This window comes from Tachyglossus aculeatus, chromosome Y2, assembly GCF_015852505.1.
Source record: "Tachyglossus aculeatus isolate mTacAcu1 chromosome Y2, mTacAcu1.pri, whole genome shotgun sequence".
Classification (NCBI taxonomy): Eukaryota; Metazoa; Chordata; class Mammalia; order Monotremata; family Tachyglossidae; genus Tachyglossus; species Tachyglossus aculeatus.
The window spans coordinates 4,156,007-4,183,020 of NC_052094.1; the positions used below are offsets into that span (position 1 = coordinate 4,156,007).

General features: G+C 41.5%; 1 protein-coding gene across 1 annotated transcript in view; it reads right to left on the bottom strand.

Annotated features, from left to right (window-relative positions):
• The window catches only part of EXOC2 (exocyst complex component 2), a 254,838-nt gene that overhangs the window by 49,756 nt on the left and 178,068 nt on the right, over window positions 1–27,014 (bottom strand). The window contains 3 exon segments of the mRNA XM_038768085.1: window positions 4,656–4,696; window positions 17,181–17,234; window positions 22,735–22,815. Coding sequence (XP_038624013.1) covers window positions 4,656–4,696; window positions 17,181–17,234; window positions 22,735–22,815 — 176 coding nt within the window.

Below are 27,014 nucleotides of genomic sequence, written 5' to 3' on the forward strand. Positions count from 1 at the left end.
AAGGCTCTCCATCACCTCGCCCCCTCCTACCTCACCTCCCTTCTTTTCTTCTACAGCCCAGCCCACACCCTCTGCTCCTCGGCCGCTAACCTCCTTACTGTGCCTTGTTCTCGCCTGTCCCGCTGTTGACCCCCAGCCCATGTCCTCCCCCTGGCCTGGAATGCCCTCCCTCCACACATCCGCCAAGCTAGCTCTCTTCCTCCCTTCAAAGCCTTACTGAGAGCTCACCTCCTCCAGGAGGCCTTCCCAGACTGAACCCCTTTCTTCCTCTTCCACTCCCCATCCCCCCGCCTTACCTCCTTCCCCTCCCCACAGCACCTGTATATAAGTATATATGTTTGTATGTATTTATTACTCTATTTATTCATTTATTTTACTTGTACATATTTACTGTTCCATTCATTTTATTTTGTTAATATGTTTTGTTTTGTTGTCTGTCTCCCCCTTCTAGACTGTGAGCCCGCTGTTGGGTAGGGACCGTCTCTATATATTGCCAACTTGTACTTCCCAAGTGCTTAGTACAGTGCTCTGCACACAGTAAGCGATCTATAAATATGACTGAATGACTGAATGAATGAACAATATATATGAGCAAAATAAAATTGGGACTCAAATACCCAGAATTTCAGATTCCACTTTCCTTATGCTCCTTTTATTAACTCACCTGAAGAGGATAAGTGTTGGAAATACTCATTTTTAAGCTATCCTAAGGCTAATAATACTGAACACTTTTTGATTTAAAAGATCAGCCTCTGTATAGTTTTATTTGGTTTGTGTTTAGGCTACTTTGGACAGTCACACTTTGGAGGGTTTTTTTGGCATTCCAAGCTTGAATGGTGATATTCCCATGAGCACAGAAATTATTCTTTTCCAATACAAAAGGACAAGGAAAGCCATATGCCATTAGTGGTACCTTCAGCAAAATTTCAATCATACTAGAGAAGTTCTGTTTTCATGCAAAAATTATACATATGCTTAAGTATTATAAAATACTCATGCAGACAGATCTATCAAGTTTTTCAACCTCTTGTAAAATTTTGATAATTTAATATGCAAAATAGCTAAAGTAATTGGCAACCACAGGGAGACAATCTTCAAAGGCAAGAAAACATTGTGTTTCCTGCCCAGTTTTTTAGGTAAGGCTGAACTAAATAACAGGAACATATAATCTCTCATTTTTTATGCTGGTGAAGGTTTTGCTAATTTTGAGGATGCCAGCAAAGGGATCTACAGGAAAGTGAAGGAAACAGAAGACAATTCAATTCTGATCTGCTTTGACAAGTAGAACTGAGAAGTTAAAGTCATGTAACAATTTTCATATCAAACACTGGTATTTATTGAGCTCTTACCCTGTGCAGAGCATAGTACTAAGTACTTGGGAGCATACAACAGAGTTCTTAGGTGTAGTCATTGCCCACAGGGAGCTTACAGTCCAGAGTGGGAGACGGACATAAAAATAACTTACAGATATGTATGTAAGTGCTGTGAGGCTGAGGATGGGGTGAATATTAAATGCTTGAAGGATACAAATTTAAGTACTAGGGTGACAAAGAAGGGAGAAGGAGTAGGAGAAATGAGAGCATAGTCAGGAAAGGCCTTTTGGTGGAGATATGATTTTAATAAGGCTTTGAAGGTGGGGAGAAGGGTGATCTCTCATAATGAAGGGGGTGGGAGTCCAAGCCAGAGGGAGTGTGTGGGCAAGAGGTAGATAAGACTGAGGTACAATGAGTAGCATGGAGTTAGAGGAGTTAAGTGCGCAGGCTGGATTGTAGAACGGTAGGAGTCGGGCAAGGTGATTGAGTGCTTTAAAGCCAATATTAAAGAGTTTCTGTTTGATGCAAAGGTGGATGGACAACCCCTGGAGGTTCTTTAGGAAAGAGGAAACAATGACTGAATAATTTTCAGAAAAACAATCTGGACAGATTTGGACTGTCTCTCTGTGAATCTGGAGCAAGGAGACACAGGAGGCAGGGAGGTCAGCAAGGATGATGATGCAGTAGTTGAGATGGGATAGGATAAGTGCTTGGATCAGTGAAGCAGCAGTTTGGATGGAGAGGGAAGGATGGACTTTAGCGAGGTTGTAAAGGTAGAAATGACAGGATTTGTTTGAAGATTAAATATGGGGGTTGAATGAGCGATGAATTGAGAAAAATGACAAGGTTATATGCTTGTGAGACAGGGAGGCTAGTGGTGCTGTCTATAGTGATGGGAAAGACAGGGGCAGGGTCTGGGTGGGAATACAAGGAGCTCCCAAGATTCTATATTTTGTGGATCCTTAATGCCATGTAATGCCAGTTCCTCCTGCGGTGGTGCAAGGCAGAGCTGGGATTGAAACTTTGGGATAACATGAAGGAGCCCAGTGAGGTAGTATGGTTTTCCAGTGGCTGGGCAGTTGCTATTCTGTTTTGCCAAGCATATTATCACTGGGTAGCTGTAGCTTTCATCTTCTTAAATTTATCACTCTACTGATGCATACAAGCAGCATGCTTAAATGCTTGAAGCAGTACGATCCACTGAAAAAAGCTCAGAACTGGGAGTCAGGAGACCTGGGCTCTAATCCCAGCTCTGCCTCTTGCCTGCTGTATAATTTCTCTCTCAGTGTCTCAGATTCTCTCTACCCTGTAGACTGTGAACAGGGTCTGACCAGAATAATGTGTATGTACTCCAACACTTAGTCCAGTTCTTGGTACATAGTAAGCACTTAAATAACACAACCATTATTATTATCACTTAGACACAAAGTCATCAAATTGCAAGGCAACTTCCCACACTCACTTAGAAAGACAAACTGAGTTGATAATGCAGTATTGGACGGAGGTGCTAGACAACTGAATTATTTCACACCTGGGGCTTAAAAGCTGAGTGCTGATGCTTTAACAAATAAAATTCAAAGCTGTAGTGTCATTTTATTGGATATAAAAAGGAGCAGAATCTGCAAAAAAATTAAAACCTACTAAAAATCTATGTAGCTCATTTGCACATACATTTTTAGTAGGTTTTAATTTAACTACTTATGACAGGCTTGAGCTATTTGTAAAAATAGACTCTATAACAATAAGTAGAAACCATGACACAAAAGTTATATCTCCAAATAAAAGGTTTATTTTGAATAAAATTATCTGGTTCTAAAGATAGGGCTAACCATTCAACATTTGTTTTAAAATTCAATTTCTTCCTAGTTAAGTCTCATAGCCTTTCACGTGATTTCATCACATCTACCTGCGAAAGAGTTCTAAGCATTTCTAGACATGTCTCCATTCTATCTGAATTAGAAGGTGTCACTATATTTTACGTGTTCCCACCCACACAGTACCTAGTACTTCATCTAGTCATTAATCTAGTAGCTCGGTGTGAAAGATAACTTGGAAATTCCCCATGGACATAACAAAGTTAATCTCTGCCCATAAATCAGGCTAAAACAATAAATAGCCTCACCACTACTGATGTTCTTTTGTACACTACTAAAGGAAATGTTTTGTCCATACAATTTCTGTAGTAGTAATTAGTATTTACTGAGCACATAATTGGTGCCGTGCACTGTACTAGGCATTTCTATATTGCTTCTCTTCCTTCCTACTCTGTAAACTACTATCCAAGTTGAGATGTGATGAAAGAGACATGTCTGACTTGAAGGAAAATGATGATGCTGACAATGAAAGGATGTTTATCGGGCTACGCAAACTGATTGATTGATTGATTGAACAGCCTGTCTATAACGGGAATCCTGTGTTACTGCCTTAGAAGACAGCTCAGATTTTGAATGAATATTAGCTTCTGCTGCTCAGTTAATGCAAAGAAATTCAGTTAAAGAGGAAATGAGCTTCTGTGACTGACAGGAGTTCTGTATTGCCCATTTTGAGAACTTCCCTTCACTGCAAGAGAAAGCGAGGACATATAAAAGAATGCTGGTGCTTTTCTATCACCTGAGAAATGGGCAGATAATAAAAGCATGAATTTCCACGGGACAACCCATTTATTGATAATTTTTGAAAAAAAAAGCAGATTACATCTTCCTGTATTAGTTGTACACCATTATCCCTAAAAGAATCCTTCTCTGAAACACTGAACCCTGAACTATGAAAAAGTCAACATATTATTCACTTTTGAAAGAACTGCAAAATACCCTCAGAGAAAAACTTAAAGAATTTACAAAGTCCAAAAGGAAATTTATTTAAAAATTCAGATTTTGCAGTAAATCTGTCAGAATGAAAAGATACCTGAAACAAATAAAACTGGGAAGAAACATTCCAGTTTGATTAAAGAAAACAACTCAAAAAATTCTGGTGTATCATTTGATCTTAAATCTAGAAGGCAAAACTTTTCCATGAGCCATTTCCTGCCATTATTGGAAAAATTCCTCCTTTACACTGAGACTGATTTCAAGGTACTGCACAAATGTTGTTTTGAAACCCAGTAATTCTTCAGACAATACTATGTGAATGCATAAACTCTGGAAACTCACTGGAGAGACTACCCACTTTTCAAACCACATTTCCTGTTTTTAACCCCTTGGCCCTAAATCAGTTATCAGTCTTAGGCTACTGCTAAAAGCAGATACAAAAGGTGCTAAAAATACCTCACAATGTTCTTTTTTTGGGTCAAAATGAAACACAATTTTAAAGATCTATTGAATTTTATTTAATTCACATTGGTACTTGAGTTGGGGGCTATTAATGCAGCCAGGAGATTCTGTTCCCTGTGATTAAAAAAGAAGGTTAGAAAAAGCTCCTGTCACTGATTTCAGAAACCTGCATATTGGCAGGAATGGAAAACAGTGCCTGAAATCACAACCATCCAATGGGTTGTCTTGCTTTAATATCCTTGGCTTCCCATCTTACATTTCCCTGCCTCTGTTCCTCATCCTGTCATCTGCAGGTGCCAGTAGGTTTTGGTCTAGGCTTAGTAATGGACAATCAGTGGAGGAAAAGGACACCAATGTTTGTTAGAAGGATAAATCTGACTTCCAGTTTTCATTTTCAAACAATATAAATTGGCTAAATGGAAACCATAATAGAGAACTGGAAATACAATTACAGATTAGAAACTGATTAAACAGGGTACCTCAGAGAACTATGGGCTAAGAATGGACATTTCATCACTTTTGATTCCTTATGTTCTTTCCCATTGCTCCCCTTTTGTTTCAGTAAAAATGGTCACGGCTCTTAGAATGGGGTGGTACCAGTAGAGGAAGAAAACATGACTTTGTGGCAGAAACATCAACAGGAAGTGAAAGCTATGGTGCAAATTATTTCACCTTTTACTTTTCCATCTTTAGAGAAATACACTCAGTTGATAATGTACATTCATCTGAATTTGGTGTTTGTAAAAATACTCGATTGACAGCTCTGAGGGGCTTATGTGTGAGTGATGCCCTGTGAAAGTAAGATTCACATCTGAAAAGTTGCCTTGTAGAGAGATAAGAGCATAGAATAACTTGAATGTACAGAACTTATATAATAACTTTAATTTTGATCTGGTGCCAAAGCTGTCTTTATATACTAAAATTATAAAGAACACTTTATGTTTATATAAAAGGAGCACACATACAAATATGTGAGAAAATATGTGTGATTAGAATGGGAAAGGAAGCAAATTGTGCATGCCTTGTGGTTCTACTTTGCTATTTAATCTTGATCTTGGCTTGCAGGCAATCCTTAACTCTGCCCTCTCCTCTGCCAGACAAAACTATTTCTCCTCTCTTATTGACACCCATGCCCATCAGCTCTTCCATACATTTAACTACCTTCTCAGGCCCCCAGTTCCTCCCACTACTCCAGTCCTCACCCCAATGATCTGGCCTCCTACTTCATTAGTAAAATTAACTCCATCAGGTCTGAGCTCCACAAAGTCGCTCCTCCCCATGCTCCAAGCCCCCTGCTCTCAACCCTCTCCGCTACTCTCCCATTCTTCCCAGCAGTATCTTCAGATGAGATCTCCTCCCTCCTCCCAAGTGCTACTCCAGCCACTTGTGCTACTGACCATATTCCCTCTCGTCTTATGAAATCTCTCACCCCTTCGCTCCTCCCCTTCTCAACTTCCATCTTCACCCACTCAGTCTCCACTGGTTCCTTCCCCTCTGCCTTCAAACATGCCCACGTCTCTCCCACACTAAAAAAACCCTCTCTTGACCCCACCTCTCCTTCTAGTTATAGCCCTATCTCCCTCCTACCATTCGTTTCCAAACTCCTTGAACGAGTTGTCTACACCCGCTGCCTTGAATTCTTTAATGCCAACTCTCTCTTCAACCCCCTCCAATCTGGCTTCCATCCCCTACACTCCACCAAAACTGCCCTCTCAAAGGTCACCAATGACCTCCTGCTTGCCAAATCCAGTGGCTCCTACTCCATTCTAATCCTCCTCGACCTCTCAGCTGTCTTCAACACTGTGGACCACCTTCTTCTCCTCAACACACTATCCAACATTGGCTTTACAGACTCTGTCCTCTCCTGGTTCTCCTCTTATCTCTCCGGCCGTTCATTCTCAGTCTCCTTTGTGGGCTCTTTCTCCCCCTCCCATCTCCTAACTATAGGGGTTCCTCAAGGGTCAATTCTTGGTCCCCTTCTGTTCTCTAGCTACACTCACTCCCTTGGTGAACTCATTCGCTCCCCCAGCTTCTACTATCATCTCTACGTTGCTGAAACCCAAATCTACATCTCTGCCTCTGCTCTCTCTCCCTCCCTGGGGCTCGGGTCTTCTCCTGCCTTCAGGACATCTCCATCTCGATGTCTGCCCACCATCTACAACTCAATATGTCCAAGACTGAACTCCTTATCTTCCCTCCCAAACCGTGCCCTCTTCCTGACTTTCCCATCACTGTTGACGGCACTACCATCCTTCCTGTCTCACAGGCCCGCAACCTTGGTGTCACCCTCGACTCCACTCTCTCGTTCACCCCTCACATCCAATCAGTCATCAAAACCTGCCGGTCTCACCTCCACAACAACGCCAAGATCTGCCCTTTCCTCTCCATCCAAACCGCTACTCTGCTGGTTCAATCTCTCACCCTATCCTGACTGGACTACTGCATCAACCTTCTCTCTGGTCTCTGCCCGGATCATCTTTGTGCACAAACGGTCTGAGCATGTTACTCCCCTCCTCAAAAATCTCCAGTGGGAACCAGTCAACCTACACATCAGGCAAAAACTCCTCACTCTCAGCTTCAAGGCTCTCCATCACCTTGCCCTCTCCTACCTCACCTCCCTTCTCTCCTTCTACAGCCCAGCCCACACCCACCACTCCTCTGCTGCTAACCTCCTACCCTCTAGCCCATGTCCTCCCCCAGGCCTGGAATGCCCTCCCTCTGCACATCTGCTAAGCTAGCTCTCTTCCTCCATTCAAAGCCCTACTGAGAGCTCACCTACTCCAGGAGGCCTTCCCAGACTGAGCACCCTTTTTCCTCTCCTCCTACCCATCATTTCATTCATTCATTCAATCGTATTTATTGAGTGCTTACTGTGTGCAAAGCACTGTACTAAGGACTTGGGAAGTACAAGTTGGCAACATATAGAGACATTCCCTACCCAACAGTGGGCTCACAGTCTAGAAGGGGGAGACAGACAACAAAACAAAACATATAAACAAAATAAAATAAATAGAATAAATATGTACAAATAAAATAAATAAATAAATAAATAGAGTAATAAATATGACAAACATATATACATACATACAGGTGCTGTGGGGAGGGGAAGGAGGTAAGGTGGGGGGATAGGGAGGGGGAGGAGGGGGAGACAAAGGAGGGAGCTCAGTTTGGGAAGGCCTCCTGGAGGAGGTGAGCTCTCAGTAGGGTTTTGAAGGGAGGAAGAGAGCTAGCTCGGCAGATGTGTGGAGGGAGGGCATTCCAGGCCAGTGGGATGATGTGGGCTGGGGGTCAATGGCGGAACAAGTGAGAATGAGGCAGAGTGACGAGGTTAGCAGCAGAGGAGCGGAGGGTGCGGGCTGGGCTGTAGAAGGAGAGAAGGGAGGTGAGGTAGGAGAGGGCAAGGTGATGGAGAGCCTTGAATCAATCAATCAATCAATCAATCAATCAATCATATTTATTGAGCGCTTACTATGTGCAGAGCACTGTACTAAGAGCTTGGGAAGTACAAATTGGCAACATATAGAGACAGTCCCTACCCAACAGTGGGCTCACAGTCTAAAAGGGGTAGACAGAGAATAAGACCAAACATACTAACAAAATAAAATAAATAGGATAGATATGTACAAGTAAATTAAATAAATAAATAAATAAATAGAGTAATAAATATGTACAAACATATATACATATATACAGGTGCTGTGGGGAAGGGAAGGAGGTAAGATGGGGGGATGGAGAGGGGGACGATGGGGAGAGGAAGGAAGGGGTTCAGTCTGGGAAGGCCTCCTGGAGGAGGTGAGCTCTCAGCAGGGCCTTGAAGGGAGAAAGAGAGCTAGCTTGGCGGATGGGCGGAGGGAGGGCATTCCAGGCCCGGGGGATGACGTGGGCCGGGGGTCGATGGCGGGACAGGTGAGAACGAGGTATGGTGAGGAGATTAGCGGTGGAGGAGCGGAGGGTGAGGGCTGGGCTGTAGAAGGAGAGAAGGGAGGTGAGGTAGGAGGGGGTGAGGTGATGGAGAGCCTTGAAGCCGAGGGTGAGGAGTTTTTGCCTGATGCATAGGTTGATTGGTAGCCACTGGAGATTTTTGAGAAGGGTAGTAACATGCCCAGACCATTTCTGCACAAAGAGGATCTGGGCAGCAGTGTGAAGTATGGATTGAAGTGGGAAGAGACAGGAGGATAGGAGATCAAAGAGGAGGTTGATGCAGTAATCCAGTTGGGATAGGATGAGAGATTGAACCAGCAGGGTAGCAGTTTGGATGGAGAGGAAAGGGCGGATCTTGTCAATGATGTGGAGGTGAGACTGGCAGGTTTTGGTGACTGATTGGATGTGAGGGGTGAACAAGAGAGTGGAGTAGAGGATGACACCAATGTTGCGGGTTTGTGAGACGGGAATGATGGAGGTGCCGTCAACAGTGATGGGAAAGTCAAGGAGAGGGCAGGGTTTGGGATGGAAGATAAGGAGTTCAGTCCTGGACATGTTGAGTTTTAGATGGCGGGCAGACATCTAGATGGAGATGTCCTGAAGGCAGGAGAAGATGCGAGCCTGGAGTGATAGAGAGAGCAGGGGCAGGGATGTAGATTTAGGTATCATCAGCGTAGAGATGATAGTTGAAACTGTGGGAGCAAATGAGTTCACCAAGGGAGTGAGTGTAGATAGAGAACAGAATGGGACCAAGAACTGACCCTTGAGGCACCCCTACAGTTAGGGGATGGGAGGTGGAGGAGGAGCCCACAAAAGAGACTGAGAATGAACGGCTGGAGAGATGAGAGGAGAACTAGGAGAGGACAGAGTCTGTGAAGCCAAGGTTGGATTGTGTGTTGAGAAGAAGGGGGTGGTCCACAGTGTTGAAGGCAGCTGAGAGGTCGAGGTGGATTAGGATAGAGTAGGAGACGCTGGATTTGGCAAGCAGGAGGTCATTGGTGACCTTTGAGGTGGCAGTTTCCATGGAATATAGGGGACAGAAGCCAGATTGGAGGGGGTCGAGGAGAGAATTGGTGTTGAGGAATTCAAGGCCATGCGTTTAGATGACTCGTTCAAGGAGTTTGGAAAGGAATGGTAGGATGGAGATAGGGTGATAACTAGAATAGGAGGTGGGGTCAAGAGAGGGTTTTTTTAGTGTGGGAGAGACGTGGGCATGTTTGAAGGGAGAGGGGAAGGAGCCAGTGGAGAGTGAGCAGTTGAAGATGGAAGTTAAGGAGGGGAGAAGGGACGGAGCGAGAGATTTCATAAGATGAGAGGGAATAGGGTCAGAAGCACAGGTGGCTGGAGTAGCACTTGAGAGGAGGGAGGAGATCTCCTCTGATGATACTGCTGGGAGGGATGGCAGAGTAGCAGAGAGTGTTGAGAGCAAGGGGGTGTGGAAGGGTGGGGGGTGACTTTGCGGAGCTCAGACCTGATGGATTTAATTTTAATTAATGAAGTAGGAGGCCAGATCGTTGGGGGTGCGGGAAGGAGGACGGGGAGGAACCAGGGGCCTTAGAAGGCAGTTAAATGTACGGAAGAGCTGACGGGATGATGGGCATGGGTGTCAATAAGGGAGAAGAAATAGTTTTGTCTGGCAGTGGAGAGGGCAGAGTTAAGGCAGGAAAGGATTAACTTGAAGGGAAGGAAGTTAGCATGGTGTTTAGACTTTTGCCGGCAGTGTTCAGCAGCTCGAGCGTAAGAGCAAAGGAGGTAGACAGTGGCAGTGATCCAGGGCTGTGGGTTAGTGGTACGCGAGCGGCAAAGAGAAAGGGGAGAGAGCGAGTTGAGCTGAGTAGAGAGGGTAGAGTTGACAGCAGTAATCTGATCATCAAGATTGGGTAGAGAGGAAAAGGAGGCGAGGTGGGGTGTGAAGCACTCAGAAAGATTGATGGGGTCAATACAGCAGAGGTCTCTGTGAGGAAGTAATATAGATTTACAGGGGAAAGGAGTGTGAGGAGGCGGGTGAGAAGGTTATGATCAGAGAGGGATTTCAGAGTTAGTGAGGGTAGAGACAGTGCAGCGGTAGGAGATGATAAGGTCGAGGGTGTGACCAAGTTGGTGAGTGGGAGAGGTGGGGTGGAGCAAGAGGTTGGCAGCATCAAGGAGAGATAGAAGGCAGGAGGCAGAGGAGTCACCAGGGATATCCATGTGGATGTTGAAGTCTCTAAGGATCAGAGAGGGCATGGAAAAGAAGAGAAGGAAGGTGAGGAAGGGGTCAAAATCGTTAAAGAAGTTGGAGGTGGGGGCAGGGCAGGGGGCAGTAGATGACAGCTACAAGAATCTGGAGGGGATGCTAGAGGCGAATAATGTCGGCTTCAAAGGAAGGGAAGGAAAGGGAAGGGGGAGGAGTGATAGTGCAAAAGCAACATTGCAGGGCGAGAAGAAAACCGCCCTACCTCCTTCCCCTCCCCACAGCACCTGTATATATGTTTGTACAGATTTAGTGCTCTATTTATTTTACTTGTATATATTTACTATTCTATTTATTTTTTAATGATGTGCATCTACCTTTACTTCTATTTATTCTGATGACGTGACACCTGTCCACATGTTTTGTTTTGTTGTTTGTCTCCCCCTTTTAGACTGTGAGCCCGTTGTTGAGTAGTGCCAACTTGTACTTCCCAAGCGCTTAGTACAGTGCTCTCCACACAGTAAGCGCTCAAGAAATATGATTGAATGAATAATGAAAACACTCATTTATTCATTCACTAAATCACATTTATTGAGTGCCTACTGTGTGCAGAACACTGTACTAAACTCTTGGGAAGTACAATTTAGCAACAAATAGAGACAATCGCTGCCCACAGTGGGCTCACAGTCTGAAACCACACATGCCTTTGGAGGTATTTCATTGCCATTTAGAAGGCTGGACATCACAGCTGAGAGGTAATACACATGATGCTGTGTTGTCATGAAATTTGGTCATTCTCCCTAGAGACATGCTGGCCCTCTTTATGTTATGTTTCACTTTATCATTGCATTATTTTACTACAGAGGTAGTAAAATTAGGTGGTCATTTAAAAGTTCCATATTGCCAGTAGAGTTAGTTGTATGCAGGCTACTCACAACACCAGTCTTCTTAAAGCTAACTGTCAGGGCTCTACTTTCCCTGCAAAGTGGATCTTATTTATTTGAATGTCTTCTGTTGAATGTACCCTAGAGTATAGTCATCTGCATACAGCAGTCCTTGAATAGCTTTGGAAGGAATTTCAGTAATGCTCAAAAACGGTTGAATAGGGAGTCTTGCCCAGCTTCCAGGCTCTCCTGGCATCCTCAAGCACAGCAACGAAGATTTGTTTAAACAGTACTATACCTTCTACGTAATCTGCTTATTCTTATAGTTTCAGGGAAACTGTTGGACAAACACCTTGAACTTAGCTCAACTGACTTAGTAAACCAGTCCCAAAATAAAGCAGTCCTGCAGACAGACAACTGCAAGAGACAGTCTAGACTGGTGTGTGGAAAACAAGGAATAGGACTGTTCTCCTTGAATGGATTCTTTGTGAAGACTGGGATGCCACGAGGTGGACTTGAATCAATCACTCAATCAATCAACAGTATTTATAGAGCGCTTTCTGTGTGCAGAGCCTTTTACTAAGTGCTTGGGAGAGCGCAATGCAATGGGGTCTGCAGACATGTCCCCTGCACACAGGGAGCTAGAGACAAGAACTGCAAATATCAAGCACAATAGCTGGACAAAATACTATCTTCACATGAACAGAGTGTTGGGAGGACTTTCATGTACATGGCCTTTTCAGCCATAAGTGCATGTTTGGTTAGGATTTCAATAACCTAGTGCTATTTTCAATTACCAAGGATGGCTAGAAATGTGCGTGTATACATGTACACACTTGAGTGTAAATAAACACCAGAAGGATATCTTAAGCAGCATGGCCTAGTGGATACAGCCTGGGAGTCAGAAGGACTTGGGTTCTAATCACAGCTCTGCCACTTGTCTGGTGTGTGACCTTGGGCATATCACTTCACTTCTCTGTGCTTCAATTACCTCATTTGTAAAACAGGGATGAAGACTTGAGGCCCATGGGGGAAAGGGTGTGTCCACTGCTACATGTTTCTCAATCAAACACTGCATTCAAAATTAAATGGGTTTTGTCCATCTTTGTAGGGTTTAGAATTATAACTTAACCCCCCCCACACCACACTTTCTTTTTCAATAAATAAAATTTTTCAAGTTGCTTTCTTTTTACAGTTTGGGTCTTTTCTCTCAATATACATCATTTCTAAAACATGTAGCAGGGTGGCAAAGGAAGAAAACTTGATATGCAATAAAAGAGGATAAGGTAAGTACTGTAAATACTTCTGCAAATAGCTTTGTAGATATGATAAGCAATGAACAAATCATTCCATAGAAAAGAAAAGGTTTCCAATAGGCATTCCCCTATTTCTCCTCCTTTTTGAGTCACCTAGGCATTTGAATCTGTATCCCTTAAGCACTTGCTATTCATCCCATCCCCAGCCTTACAGCACTTATGAAGCTACTGCCATTTCTCTTGTTTTAATGTTTGTCTCCCTTTTTAGTCTGCAAGCTCCTTGCAGGAAGAATCCTGTCTACATCCTCCTTGGCATAGTCATCTCCTAAATTTTTCCTACAGTGTTCTACACACAGTAAGCATTCAATAAATACCACTCATCGATTGAATGTCAACTCATGTCACAGAGAGAAAGAGATGGGAAGGTGCAATGTGGTAGGCACAAGGAATAGGGATAGGTGGTAAAAATAAAGGAAAGAAAAGCAATGGAAGAAGGAAAGAAGAAAGGGGGGAGAAGACAAAGGGACCTCATGGAGTGATAAAACAGCTTCCATGACAATGTCAGGAAAAGAATATCAATAATGAGGAAAGCAGGATGCATGACATTGACAAAAGCTAACAGTGCATCAGTGCTTACTGTATGAAGAATACTGTACTAAGTTCTTAAGAGAGTACAATACAGAGAGTTGACAGACACTACTCAAAGATCTCCATCGCTGAGAATGAAAGATGTCCACTACATTATTCTACAGGAGCTTGATAAATTCTTGTCATTTTGATTTCCCAAATACTTTCTGATTGCTCATATAGAATTGTCATAGCATGGAGTCTATATTCATCTCCAGAAAAGCATTCTTGTTGTAGACTTTTTGTCACCTTCAGCATTAGAAAGAAATCTTTAAAGGATCAAGGGTAGGTTTATCATTCCACAAACCTGAAAATAATTTTGATACTTGAGGCTATTCTTCTGGACCTCAGTGACAGGGCTATTATACTGGACTTAGGAGTGATTTATAAGCCTTATTGGTGTTGAGTCACAAATGTTAGGTTGGGGAGAAGACACTTTAAAGATGGTTGCCCCTCTCCCTTTTTCTTCTCCTCTCACACTCTCTTATCTTCAATCTCACCAAAAATTAAGTGATGTGGTGGGGTAGGGAGGTGCTTAGAGAGCAATATTAACTATGCTAAAGGTCCCCATGGGTCCCACTGCGACATCTGGCAACTCTGGTGGCAGATGGACTATGATTAATCAGCAATAGCAGTTGTTTTTCCTTTAAACTAGAATAATTTTATGCTTAATATGGATTCTAAGTGCCCCGAATGAACATTATGGAGTGATACTCAGATTGGCTGCTCTTCTCTTTCTTGAAAGTGAATGAGTTCCTCTTTTTCAAAAACTGGCCAATTATGAGTTTCAGCACCCCTACTCTGACATCTTTTGTTAGCATAACACTAAGCAAGTGCTTGGAGTTTCAGAGTACTTATGACCAAGACTTGAACATTGTTAGAAAGCCCCTAGTTAGTACTTGGAAGTGATCTGAACTTCAGTTTTCTGTAAATGGTGAGTGGCAGTGGTAAGTGGCTTAAGTGACTTGGAATGGGGAATGGTCTTCAGTTTTCTTGCTCAAAGTGAAGTGTTCTAATAATTGGGAACACTCAGTATTATTGAGCAAGTCTAAACCTCTAAACTCACCTAACCACTAATAAAATTTTGAAGTGTCTTACAGCTTGGTGGTAGTAGCAACGAACTCTAGGCAAAAATCTGGCTTGAAAAAAGACTCAGTCTAAGTTTAAATTTTCTTTTGTACAAATATTCTCAACCTCTCAAAATATGGAGTGAGGATGCTTGTATTACAAAAGTACTACAGGCAGCAACACAGATATTAAGAATTCCAATTAAATTTTTCCTGATTGTAACTTACTTCCTGGTTTGTTGCTCTTAGGAAGTTATACACCCAATGGAGGTCTTATTTTCATTTACCTACTCGATGCAACATTTATCAAGGAAAGGTTTAGAGGTTGGCACATTTTGGGCTCAAATAAATGTCCACTTTCCAGATGTGCTTTTCAGTGGTCAGAGAGGAGGCAGGGCTCTCTGGGATATTCCCAGCAAAAAGGCAAGGAACCACGTGAAAGGAATGGTGGGTACTCCAACAGCACTGTCGACCTACCCCAGAGTCAAGCCAACCCTTGTCCAATTTATAAATGGAAATCCCTGGAAAACACAATCTCAAATACCAAGGCAGGGATGTGGGTGGAGGCTGGCCAGAGTTCGCATTCAAAATAGAAAAACTAATTGCCATGTAGAGCTAGCAACTTGATTTTTTTTTTAAACTATGGGCACTTTGTCAGAATATCTCCCCCTCTAGTCTTGGGAAATTAAACCTCAGTCTCCTTTTTACACAACCATAAATTCTGAGAACTGAGAAGAAATGAAAAAAATTGCAATGTGCACTTTGTTACATATTTTAAGCTCAAGTCACTAAATCTTGACTAGAAAAGGTTCTAACATGAACATGATATTCCCTAGTGAGTAGTTTTAAAATTCCAGAGTAGTAGGTAGTTATTTCAAGAATTAATACAAACAATGGCCACTAATTAAATAATTAAAAAATGAAAAAAAAATTAAAAATGAGGCTTAGACTGTATTCTATTTATTTATTTTATTTTGTTAATATGTTTTGTTATTTATTTTACCTGTACATATTCTATTTATTTATTTTACTTTGTTAATATGTTTTGTTTTGTTGTCTGTCTCCCCCTTCTAGACTGTGAGCCCACTGTTGGGTAGGGACTGTCTCTATGTGTTGCCAACTTGGACTTTCCAAGCGCTTAGTACAGTGCTCTGCACACAGTAAGCGCTCAATAAATACAATTGAATGAATGAATGAACATTAGGAAGTCTTAACTTCCTTTCTAATGATTGAGTTTTATAGTTTTATTTTGGTCATGTACATTGGGAAGTCATTTTTTGCATGACGGTACCAATCTTATGCCAATCCTGACAATTTCTAAATTTAGCTTTCCAACATAGCAACTGTGCCAAAAATCTCAAATCATACAAAGCACTTTGTTTCTGTAGACACCTTGTAATATTTTTTCCCTGAGTGAGAGCAAATTAGATTTGCCAATACAGCTTCATCTACTAATGTAAGCTGTTCACCGTAATGTATTATATTTGTGGCACTTACTATTTTCTCATAACCACTCCTGAATAGGAGGCATTAATCTCTTTTTACAAGAATCAAGAAATTGGAAGATAAGTAAACTATCAACAGTGATAGTGCAAATTCTAGGCAGAAATAGGGATAGGACTCCAGTATTTCTGAATCACTTGTCCTAGATACACCTGCAGTATTTACTTTGTAAATACTTGTAACACTTAGTAAACAAAACCATTAATGTCTTGTGTATCTAGCTACCTTAGGTGAGGTAATGAGATATACACAATGCCTTTGGGGGAGGTCAGAACTCACACAGACAACAGCACTTTAGACGAAGACAAAATAATAATAGGAAGGAAAATTGCATATGTATACATTTAGATATGTTATCTATATTCCCCCTTCTAGACTGTGAGCCCGTTGTTCGGTACGGACCGTCTCTATATGTTGCCAACTTGTACTTCCCGAGGCTTAGTACAGTGCTCTGCACACAGTAAGCGCTCAATAAATATGACTGACTGACAATGAATGAATGAATCTATATAATCTATTTTTTCCTAAATTTTTGCTCAGTGAACTCCACTTGGAGGTGGAACTGGAGGGCTCAATAAATAGTTAACTATATATGTATTAAGCCAAACAAAGTGCAAAAAGCTGTGGTAGATTCCAGATAATCAGACCCTCACACCCTGTCTCAAATGGGCTTGAATATAGCCTGCAGGACCATATCAATTTGCTAATGATGCAGTTTAACTTTGCTTTCTTCTCACCCCACTAGTGTGATTTCCCAATCAACTCAGGGCCAGACTGACTGAAAATGAATATGAAATCACAATGATTAAAGTTCAATTTAGCTAAGAAAAATAATGATGCTAATTCAAGTGGGGAAATGTCAACAGAATGTGGTCAATGGCCACCTTTGCTTTCTTTAAAAAGGGAAGGTGCTTGTCCTTAGCTAGTGACCCTTATAACAGTTTGGGTTCTCCTTGTTCCACAGATGCTTTGAGAAGCTCAGAGATCAACTGTAACTAGAATGTATTTTTTTATTTGCTCTTGGAATGGAAAGTGCAACCATTTTTTTTTCCAAATAAAGCTTCATCTTAGTGAGTCAAGAACCATCTTCTGTATTGTACTGTTCTCCAGGAAACCTGTTGGCAACAAGGTGGGTGAAGAATTCTGTGTTGGATGCACTGCTCTTACCCTGAAATGGCATTTTTTATGTAACTTCTTGATTGAATTACTCGAATGCTCGCTCTAGAATTCAGAAAGTAGTTGCTGGTTAGTGCAAAAATGTATCACTCAAGTATACCATATTAGCTTTTTGCTACAATACTGGCATATATACTCTTTTTTTTAATTTAAGGGGTTTTAATAAATGAAGTCCCATATGCTCGGAACATGGTTCCTTCATATAGAGAAGGCTTGATTTGCTGCCTGATCTCCAGCTGTCTGCATCTGGGTATAGGTCTTTGGAAAATACCCCCAACCCTCATTAGGAGTCATACTTAATAAATGAGTGAGGACATGGTACTGCCCACTGCAAATAAAGTCTCAGAGCTATTCTATTTCATGATCACAGAATGTACCCACTTTTTCTGACGACCAACTCACAAAACAATTAGAGCAAAGTAATAAACCACAATCCAAATCATCTCACAGACTTCAGCTATGATGACCTCAATAAGCCCAGGCCATTTTACAATGAATAAACATCACCCTGGAGAAGATCAAACCCAAAATGTCAACTTTCTGAAACAAAATACCTTTCTCAAATGCACTACCTAGAGAAGCTGCATGGCTTATTGGAAAGAGCCTCAGTTTGGCTTGAGACTCAGAGGACACTTGTTTGCTGTGTGACCTTGGACAAGCCACTTCTCTGTGCTTCAGCTACCTATTTGTAAAATGGGGATTAAGACTGTGAGCCCCACGTGGGACAACCTGATTACCTTGTACCTACCCCAGGCACTTAGACAGTGCTTGGCACATAGTAAGTGCTAAACAAATACCATAATTATTATTATATGTACTGACTGCTTACTGTGTGCAGAATACGGTACCAAATGCTTAGTTGAGTGCAGTACAATAAAAGTACTAAATACAATCACTGTCCACAAGAAGCTTATAGAGTAGAGAGGTAGACAGACATTAAAATAAATTACAGGTAAGGGAAATGGAAGAGTTTAGGATATGTACAGGAGTGCTGTGGGGCTGAGAGTGGGGTGAATATGCAGTGTTTAAGGGGTTCAGAATCAAGTTACCTCATCTGTAAAAATGGGGATTAAGATTGTAGGCCCCCCATGGGACAACATGATCACCTTGTAACCTCCCCAGCACTTAGAACAGTGCTTTGCACATAGTAAGCACTTAATGTGTTATTATTATTATTATTAAGTGCAGAGGACTAGTAGGGGAAATGAGGGCTCAGTCAGATAAAGTCTCTTGGAGGAAATGTTATCTTAGTAGGGTTTTGAAAGGTGGAGTGAGTGGTGGTCTGTCGGATATGAAGTTGGAAGGAGTTCCAGGGCAGAGGGAGGATGTGGGCAAGGCACTGGCGGTAAGATAGATGAGACAGAGGCACAGTGAGTTAATTGGCATTCAAGGAGCTACATATAAGTGCTATAAACAAAAGTCCAAAACATCACATCAAGGCTATGACAGCACCGGTTCCAGAATGCTACAAAAACAGTAACTAAATAGAAATCAATTGAGTAAAATAGTTAAAAGTGAATTATTCCTGCAAGGCATCAGAACTGATAATTCTAATAGCCTTTATTAATTTATACAGATGATGTTTAGATAAAAAAGATTATTATTCCTGGGTAAACCCATGTGATAAGTACTATGAATTCATAGGAAGCTGACAAACTGAGAAACTGCTGAATACTTCACATTGGACTAATAATGTGCTCCACTTTCAATTATTATTTTCATGCAGCATAGGAACACGCATTAGATGTTTAAGATTTTAAGATTTAAAAAAACACCTCCTTTAAGATGTTTAAAGGGCATTTCAATAGTTACAAGAAATTAAAATTTGCTTGGCAGAGGAAAATAATGAGTCAGAAAGAGGCTAAACGAAACATAGACCCATGTGGGATTTCATTGCTACTAGAAGAGAGGCTGTGGTCTCGGTTCATAACTAACAGAAGGACCTGGGTTCTAATCCCAGCTCCACCACTTGTCAGCTGTGTGACCCGGAGAAAGTCATTTCACTTCTCTGTGCCTCAGTTTCCTCATCTGTAAAATGGGGATTAAAACTGTGAGCTCTATGTGGGACAGGGACTGTACCCAAAATGATTAGTTTGCATCTACCCCAGGGCTTAGCACATAATAAGAGCTTAACAAATATTATGAAAAAAACATAATCACTGTTTTGAGGATACACGTCTATTTGGCAACATAAATTTCCAGACTTCTTATTTCTTCTCAAGAGGTTAAAACACTTTACAAACTTCCATCAATTTCATAAAAGTCCATGTGATAAATGATATCAACTTAGTTTTAAGGAGGTTGGGATTAAACCTAAAAATCACCCAATGGAAAAGTAAAAATGATGAATAATCAGCAGTTAGGCAAAACAGACATTGTTTATAGCATGGTATGGTAAACCTGTTTTTCCTATGTATGCCATGCAGAATGATCTAATCAAGCCCAAAGAAAAGGAACACTGCAGTGAACTATTATAGTAAACTATATTTTAGTTTAGTGAACTATAAACTATAAAATAAACTATTATAGACTTCAGAGTTCAGGGAATGATAGGAAGCTGATGTGTGACAGTAAAATGGGGAATACCCAACTCTTCTTCAAAGTATACTAGAATTACTATATGTAATTTTTTTACATGACTCACAAGACTAAGTTTTCAGGAAAACATTTTATAGGTTCCATCTCAATATCTTGTTAAGAAATTTGGATTTATGATCATAATGCAATTACCAAAAGACCTGCTGTTTTTGAAGTGTGTCACATTTCTACTGTTACTGTTCACTGATAAACCTTTCCTTCCAGATTCAGTCAACAAAAAACAAAATATCCCTCTGTGGATAAAACTGGAATGGGACATTACACTAGGCTTCTTATTATATAAGCAGAGTCAAAAACTGTATTAGAGCTTTTCCAAGAGATCAGTGTTTTCAACGGCCCTTTCCAAAATATGCTGATCATTAGGTAGTGTATGTCTATCATCACCCTGCCGTTACCTGAACTTCAGGATTTTCTCAAAGAAACGACATGCAGTCATTAGAAGATAATGAGACTTTTGAATAATTTACAGGTAAGGTAAAATATCAAGTTGTAACTTTGCATATTCCTTTTTGAAAACGTAGCACAGTGAATGAAAAAATACTTCTGTTGAACATTTTCCATGTAATACATTAACACCAGTTCAATCATAAAAATTATTTCTTGGAAACATAACTAGGACTGGAAATATGAGAAATGTACCAAAACAATTCTTCTGACACAGTAAGTAAACATGGAAGTAAAGTTAAAGGAAAGATAATTTGAGGTTAAAGTTAACTGGGTATAACGGGAGGAACTATTTTAGTACACAAGTTTAATTTTTTTATTGGTAGGGAAGTGGAAGCAATACATGCTCAATGGACAAAAACGATTCTCACAGTATGTGTTGTGTACTCATCAGGTAGGTTAAGCATTAGTGACAACTTTCCAACTCAGTTCTTTGCCTTGTTTTATGAAGGGGTATCATCTTGTGGATAAGAGAGTGCATCTCTTTAGAATCCATTGTTTCCTTTAGGTTTCTTTTCCTCAAGAAAGGTTAACTTTTCTCTAGCCTTTTTTAATGTAAAAATCCAGTAAGAAAGACAATTTTCCTAAAAAGCTTTATGATTTGGCCAGTTTCTGCAGTATATTTAATTTATCTTAGGAAAAGTGAATTACTTGAAATAATTCAAGTTTCCTTTCCAATTTCATTCCATTTTAATGCAATATGCTTTCAAATATTGATTCTTAGGTTGGAAAAAGCACTTTCATTCAATTATAAATATGCTTAATTTTGAATTAAACTTCAAATTGCATTTTCTGGAAGAAAGGTGCTAGGTTAATTTCCTAAAGTAAGAATGACAAAATAGATAAGTTGACATATTTGAATAATCTTTGTCCCATAATGATACAATATCACTTCAGCACGTATTATCATAGACATTGCTATTTTGATTGCTTGGCTAAAATGATGCATGTTAAATCTATTGAGAGGGATTTTTTTTAAGATCTGCATTCATTCATTCAGTGATATTTACTGAGGGCTTACTGTGGGCAAAACGCTCTACTAAGCACTTGGGAGAGTACAATATAACAATAACCAGACACATTCCCTGCCCACAATGAGCCTACATGCACCTGATTAATGTAAACGTAGAGCTCCTGATTTCATGAGCATCCTAAAAAATCTCTGCAAATACTGCGTAAATCAGAAGGTGGAACTCTATTGATTTGCAAGCTACAACTTCATGAAACAGAAAACAACTATACTGAACTCCTTATCTTCCCTCCCAATCCCTGCCCTCTCCCTGACTTTCCCATCACTGTAGACAGCACTACCATCCTTCCCGGCTCACAAGCCCACAACCTTGGTGTCATATTCGACTCCGCTCTCTCGTTCACCCCTCACATCCTATCCGTCACCAAAACCTGCCAATCTCACCTCCGCAACATCGCCAAGATCTGCCATTTCCTTTCCATCCAAACTGCTATCCTGCTGGTTCAATCTCTCATCCTATCCTGACTAGATAGGATGCATCAGCCTCCTCTCTGATCTCCCATCCTCCTGTCTCTCCCCACTTCAGTCTATACTTAATGCTGCTGCCCAGATCATCTGCGTGCAGAAATGCTCTGGGCATGTTACTCCCCTCCTCAAAAATCTCCAGTGGTTGCCAGTCAACCTACGCATCAAGCAAAAACTCCTCAATCTCGGCTTCAAGGCTCTTGAAGCTCTTGAAGGCTCTTGCCCCCTCCTACCTCATCTCCCTTCTCTCCTTCTACAGCCCAGTCTGCGCGCTGCGCTCCTCTGCTGCTAACCTCCATGGTGTAGCTCGTTCTTGCCTGTCCCGCTGTCGACCCCCGGCCCACCTCCTCCCCCTGGCTTAGAATGCCCTCCCTCCACACATCTGCCAAGCTGGTTCTCTTCCTCCCTTAAAAACCTTACTGTGAGCTCACCTACTCTAGGAGGCCCTCCCAGAGCTCCCTCCTTCCTCTCCCTCTCTTCCCCCTCCCCAACCCCCATCCTACCTCCTTCCCCTCCCCAAAGCACCTGTATATATGTTTGTACAGATTTATTACTCTATTTATTTTACTTGTACATATTTACTATTCTATTTATTTTGTTAATGATGTGTTCTGACGACTTGACACCTGTCCACATGTTTTGTTTTCTTGTCTGCCACCCCCTTCTACACTGTGAGCCCGTTGTTGGGTACGAACTGTCTGTATATGTTGCCAACATATACTTCCCAAGAGCTTAGTACAGTGCTCTGCACACAGTACACGCTCGATAAATACAATTGAATGAATGAATGAATGAATGAATGAATGAATGAATGAATGAATGAATGAATGAAAGTGCCCAATACATATCACTGATTGAAACACAAAGAATGAGCTCAGGTCAGATGGTAAATTTGAGAAAAGGTGAATTAATGGGAAAGAAGTAAAGCATAAACATTTCATAAAAACATGTCATATTGATTGTTCCTAGATTCACTTTGAATGAATGAAAATATAAATAAAAAATTACCTGTTTTGATCTGCTTTCAACTCAGTGTAATTTTCAAACAGTCTTTCATCGAGTTCTTTTAATAATGCCATGCTAACCTGAAAACAATAAAAATGCTTTAGAACAGAATAAAATATGTACAATGTCTCCAATGTTGGGGCAAATAAAGTTTCCCGTCCAGCAATCCTCTGAACATGTTTCTCATCATTTTTCTGATGTTTTACGTAAGCTTTCTATAATATACAGAAGCAGCATGCCCTAGTAGAAAGAACACGGGCCTGGGAGTCAGAGAACCTGTGTCCGAGTCCCAGCTCCACCATTTGTCTGCGGTGTGACCTTGGGCAAGTCACTCAACTTCTCTGTGCCTCAGTTCCCTCATTTGCAAAATGGGGATTTCAGAACCTGTTCTCCCTCATACTTAGGTGGGACCTGATTATCTTTTATCTATCCCAGTGCTTACTACAGTGTTTGGTACACATTAGGCACTTAATCAATATGATGACTAAATTAATTATGTTCAGATGGTACTGGTCTGTCCTGGAGGAAACTTTCTGGACTAGCATTCTCAAGCTAGAAACACAATCACAGTATTTTTTTTTTTTGGTAGTATCTATGTTTGGTTTACACTTGTATTCTCATTTCTCTTAGAATGAAAATCCACAGAAATGTAGCCTGTTTTTGAAAATGTACACCAAACTCCTTGTATATTACTAAGCAAGATGTGGGTAAGAAATACTGTCATCATTAATATGCTACTGAAATACTAAAACCATAGACTATGTTTGGAAAAAAATACCAATTTTCTTGTTAGGATCTGTGATAAGTCCACTTCAGATGCTTTAGGTAGTAAGAAATATTCAAATAGACAAGCCATGGTTTTGAGAATGTTGTCTTTGCCACATTTTGTTCACTCGAACAAGGAAGGCTGTAGAGGTACTGAAACTACAATATACAGTACCCTGGATAAAAAGTTTAAAGAATAGTCAAGAAGAGACCATTTACAAGTTTCAGTTATATATTTTGTTTTTAAATTAAGAGAGCTAGTTAAAATTACCCAACTGTCTATTTTCATGAAAAGCACAATAGGATTTTCCTTTCTGATACCAATTGTAATTGTCAGCATTATCTCCTGAACGTAATGACAGCATATGTAAAGTGATGACACAGAAACAGCACTGAACACAATTACTCAATTGGCATCGGATGGGTATGCAAAAGCATTTCTAAAACTCTGACATTTCTGGGGTTAATCAGAAATAAGGAGAACTGACTTTTTTGTTGAAACAGTCCTAATATGGGGTAATTTGTTCTCAAGATATAACATTCTTGAGAAGCAGTATGGCCTACTGAAAAGAACACGGGCTTGGGAGTCAGAGGACCTAGGCTCTAATCCTGGCTCTGCCAATTGCTTGCTTTGTGACCTTGGGCAAATCACTTAACTTCTCTGTGCCTCAGTTCTCCTGTTCTTCCTACTAAGACTGTGAGCCCCATGTGGGACATGGACTGCATCCAATCTAAGAAACTTACATCTACCCCTGTGCTTAGAACAGTGTCTGACACATAGTAAGTGCTTAACAAATACTATTAAAAAAAAGATTCCTAGAAATCCTGTTTGGTGATATTCCCATATTATGGACATATGTCATTCATTCATTCACTCATTCAATCATATTTATTGAGCACTTACTGTGTGCAGAGCACTGTACTAAGTGTTTGGGAAGTACAAGTTAGCAACATATAGAGATGGTCCCTACCCAACAACAGGCTCACAGTCAAGAAGGGGGAGACAGACAACAAAACGAAACATACTAACAAAACAAAATAAATAGAATAGCAAATATGTACAAGTAAAATAAATAGAGTAATAAATCTGTACAAACAAACATGCAGGTGCTGTGGGGAGGGGAAGGAGGTAGGGCAGGGGGTGGGGGAGAGGAAGGAGGGGGCTCAGTCTGGGAAGGCCTCCTGGAGGAGGTGAGCTCTCAGTAGGGCTTTGAAGGGAGGAAGAGAGCTAGCTTAGTGGATGTGCAGAGGGAGGGCATTCCAGGCCAGGGGAGGACGTGGGCCGGGGGTCAACGGGGGACAGGTGAGAATGAGGCACAGTGAGGAGGTTAGCGGCAGAGAAGCAGAGGGTGGGGGCTGGGCTGTAGAAGGAAAGAAGGGATGTAAGGTAGGAGGGGGTGAGGTGATGGAGAGTCTTGAAGCCAAGAGTGAGGAGTTTTTGCCTGATGCGTAGGTTGATTGGTAGCCACTGGAGATTTTTGAGGAGGGGAGTAACATGCCCAGAGCATTTCTCCACAAAGATGATCTGGGCAGCAGTGTGAAGTATAGATTGAAGTGGGGAGAGACAGGAGCATGGGAGATCAGAGAGGAGGCTGAGGCAGTAATCCAGTCAGGATAGGATGAGACATTGAACCAGCAGGGTAGCGGTCTGAATGGAGAGGAAACGTCCTAATCAATTCTTCAAAATTTACAATAAATTGGGATTGGTCACCTTCTACTTGTCAGAACAAGCCTGCTAATTTAGTCACTCTTGTCTGGCGTAACATGTTTTTTTCTGAACTGGAAGGCCACTTTAAAACTGTCACAATGGCACTAACTACATTATGAAGGAGATAGACCTGTCCAGAGAACATGATACTGTTTGGAATATCCTCTAGTCAGGTTACTCCACTTGAACAAGTGGCTTAAAAAGAAATGTTGTTTCTTTTCTCTAAGAAAAGGAACTTCCCATGAAAATAGAACATCACTTGTTCATTTCAATGAATCAAGCATATTTGAGTGCTTACTGTGAGCAGAGCACTCTAAGCGCTTGGGAGAGAACAATATAACAAAGTTGGTAGACATGGTCCCTGCCCATAGGGAGCTAACTGCATTTCTTAAGAAGCAACTACAAAGGAAGAACAATTAAAAAGTGCATCGAACATCTTCCCAAGAATCCATGTCTTCTCAGGAAACTCTACATCCAAATATTGAAAAATTCTCATCTTTGATGTTCCAAAAATAAAACACTCAACTTCTGGAAAATGTCAATCATTGAAACAGCTCAATGCCTTAAGGCAGGCATAGAAGTGTATGAAGAATTTATACAATTAATCAACGAATGGCATTTATTGGGGGCTTACTGTGTGAAGAGCACTGTATTACATGCTTGGTACTTATTAGAATTGGTAGACACATTCTCTGCCTACAAGGAACTTACAGTCTAGAGAGGGATTCAGATATTAATATAAATAAATTATATATGTGTATATAGGTACTGTGGTTTTGACGGTGGGGTGAATATCAATCACTAACATGTAAAGAGCCAAGAGCAAAGGTGATATAAAAAGTTGTGGGAGTAGGACAATAGTGAATTCAATCTGGCAGGGCCTCTTGGAAGCCATAGGATTTTAACAAGGCTTTGAAGGTGGAGAGAGTAGTAGTCTGTCATACATGAAGGGGAAGGGAGTTCCAGGAAGGGAGTTCCAGGCCACATTGAAGCTGTGGAGCTAAGGGTCAGAGGCAATGGTCGGGAGATGGAGTGAATAAACTGATATTAAAGAAATGAAGTGGGAGGGCTAGAAAGGTCTCAAAGGTCACCAATGACCTCCTGCTTTCCAAATCCAATGGCTCCTACTCTATCCTAATCCTCCTCGACCTCTCAGCTGCCTTTGATACGGTGGACCACCCCCTTCTCCTCAACACGCTATCTAACCTTGGCTTCACAGACTCCATCCTTTCCTGGTTCTCCTCTTATCTCTCCGGTCGTTCATTCTCAGTCTCTTTTGCAGGCTCCTCCTCCCCCTCCCATCTCCTTACTGTGGGGGCTCCTCAAGGTTCAGTTCTTCGTCCCCTTCTGTTCTTGATCTACACTCACTGCCTTGGTGACCTCATTCGCTCCCATGGCTTCAACTATCATCTCTACGCTGATGACACCCAAATCTACATCTCTGCCCCCGTTCCCTCCAGGCTCGCATCTCCTCCTGCCTTCAGGGCAACTCCATCTGGATGTCTGTCTGCCACTTAAAACTCAACATGTCCAACACTGAACTCCTTGTCTTCCCTCCCAAACCCTGTCCTCTCCCTGACTTTCCCATCACTGTTGACGGCCCTGCCATCCTTCCCATCTCACAGGCCCGCAACCCTGGTGTCATCCTCAATTCCGCTCTCTCATTCACCCCTCACATCCAAGCCGTCACCAAAACCCGCCGGTCTCAGCTCTGCAACATTGCCAAGATCCGCCCTTTCCTCTCCATCCAAACCGCTACCCTACTCGTTTAAGCTCTCATCCTATCCTGTCTGGACTACTGCATCAGCCT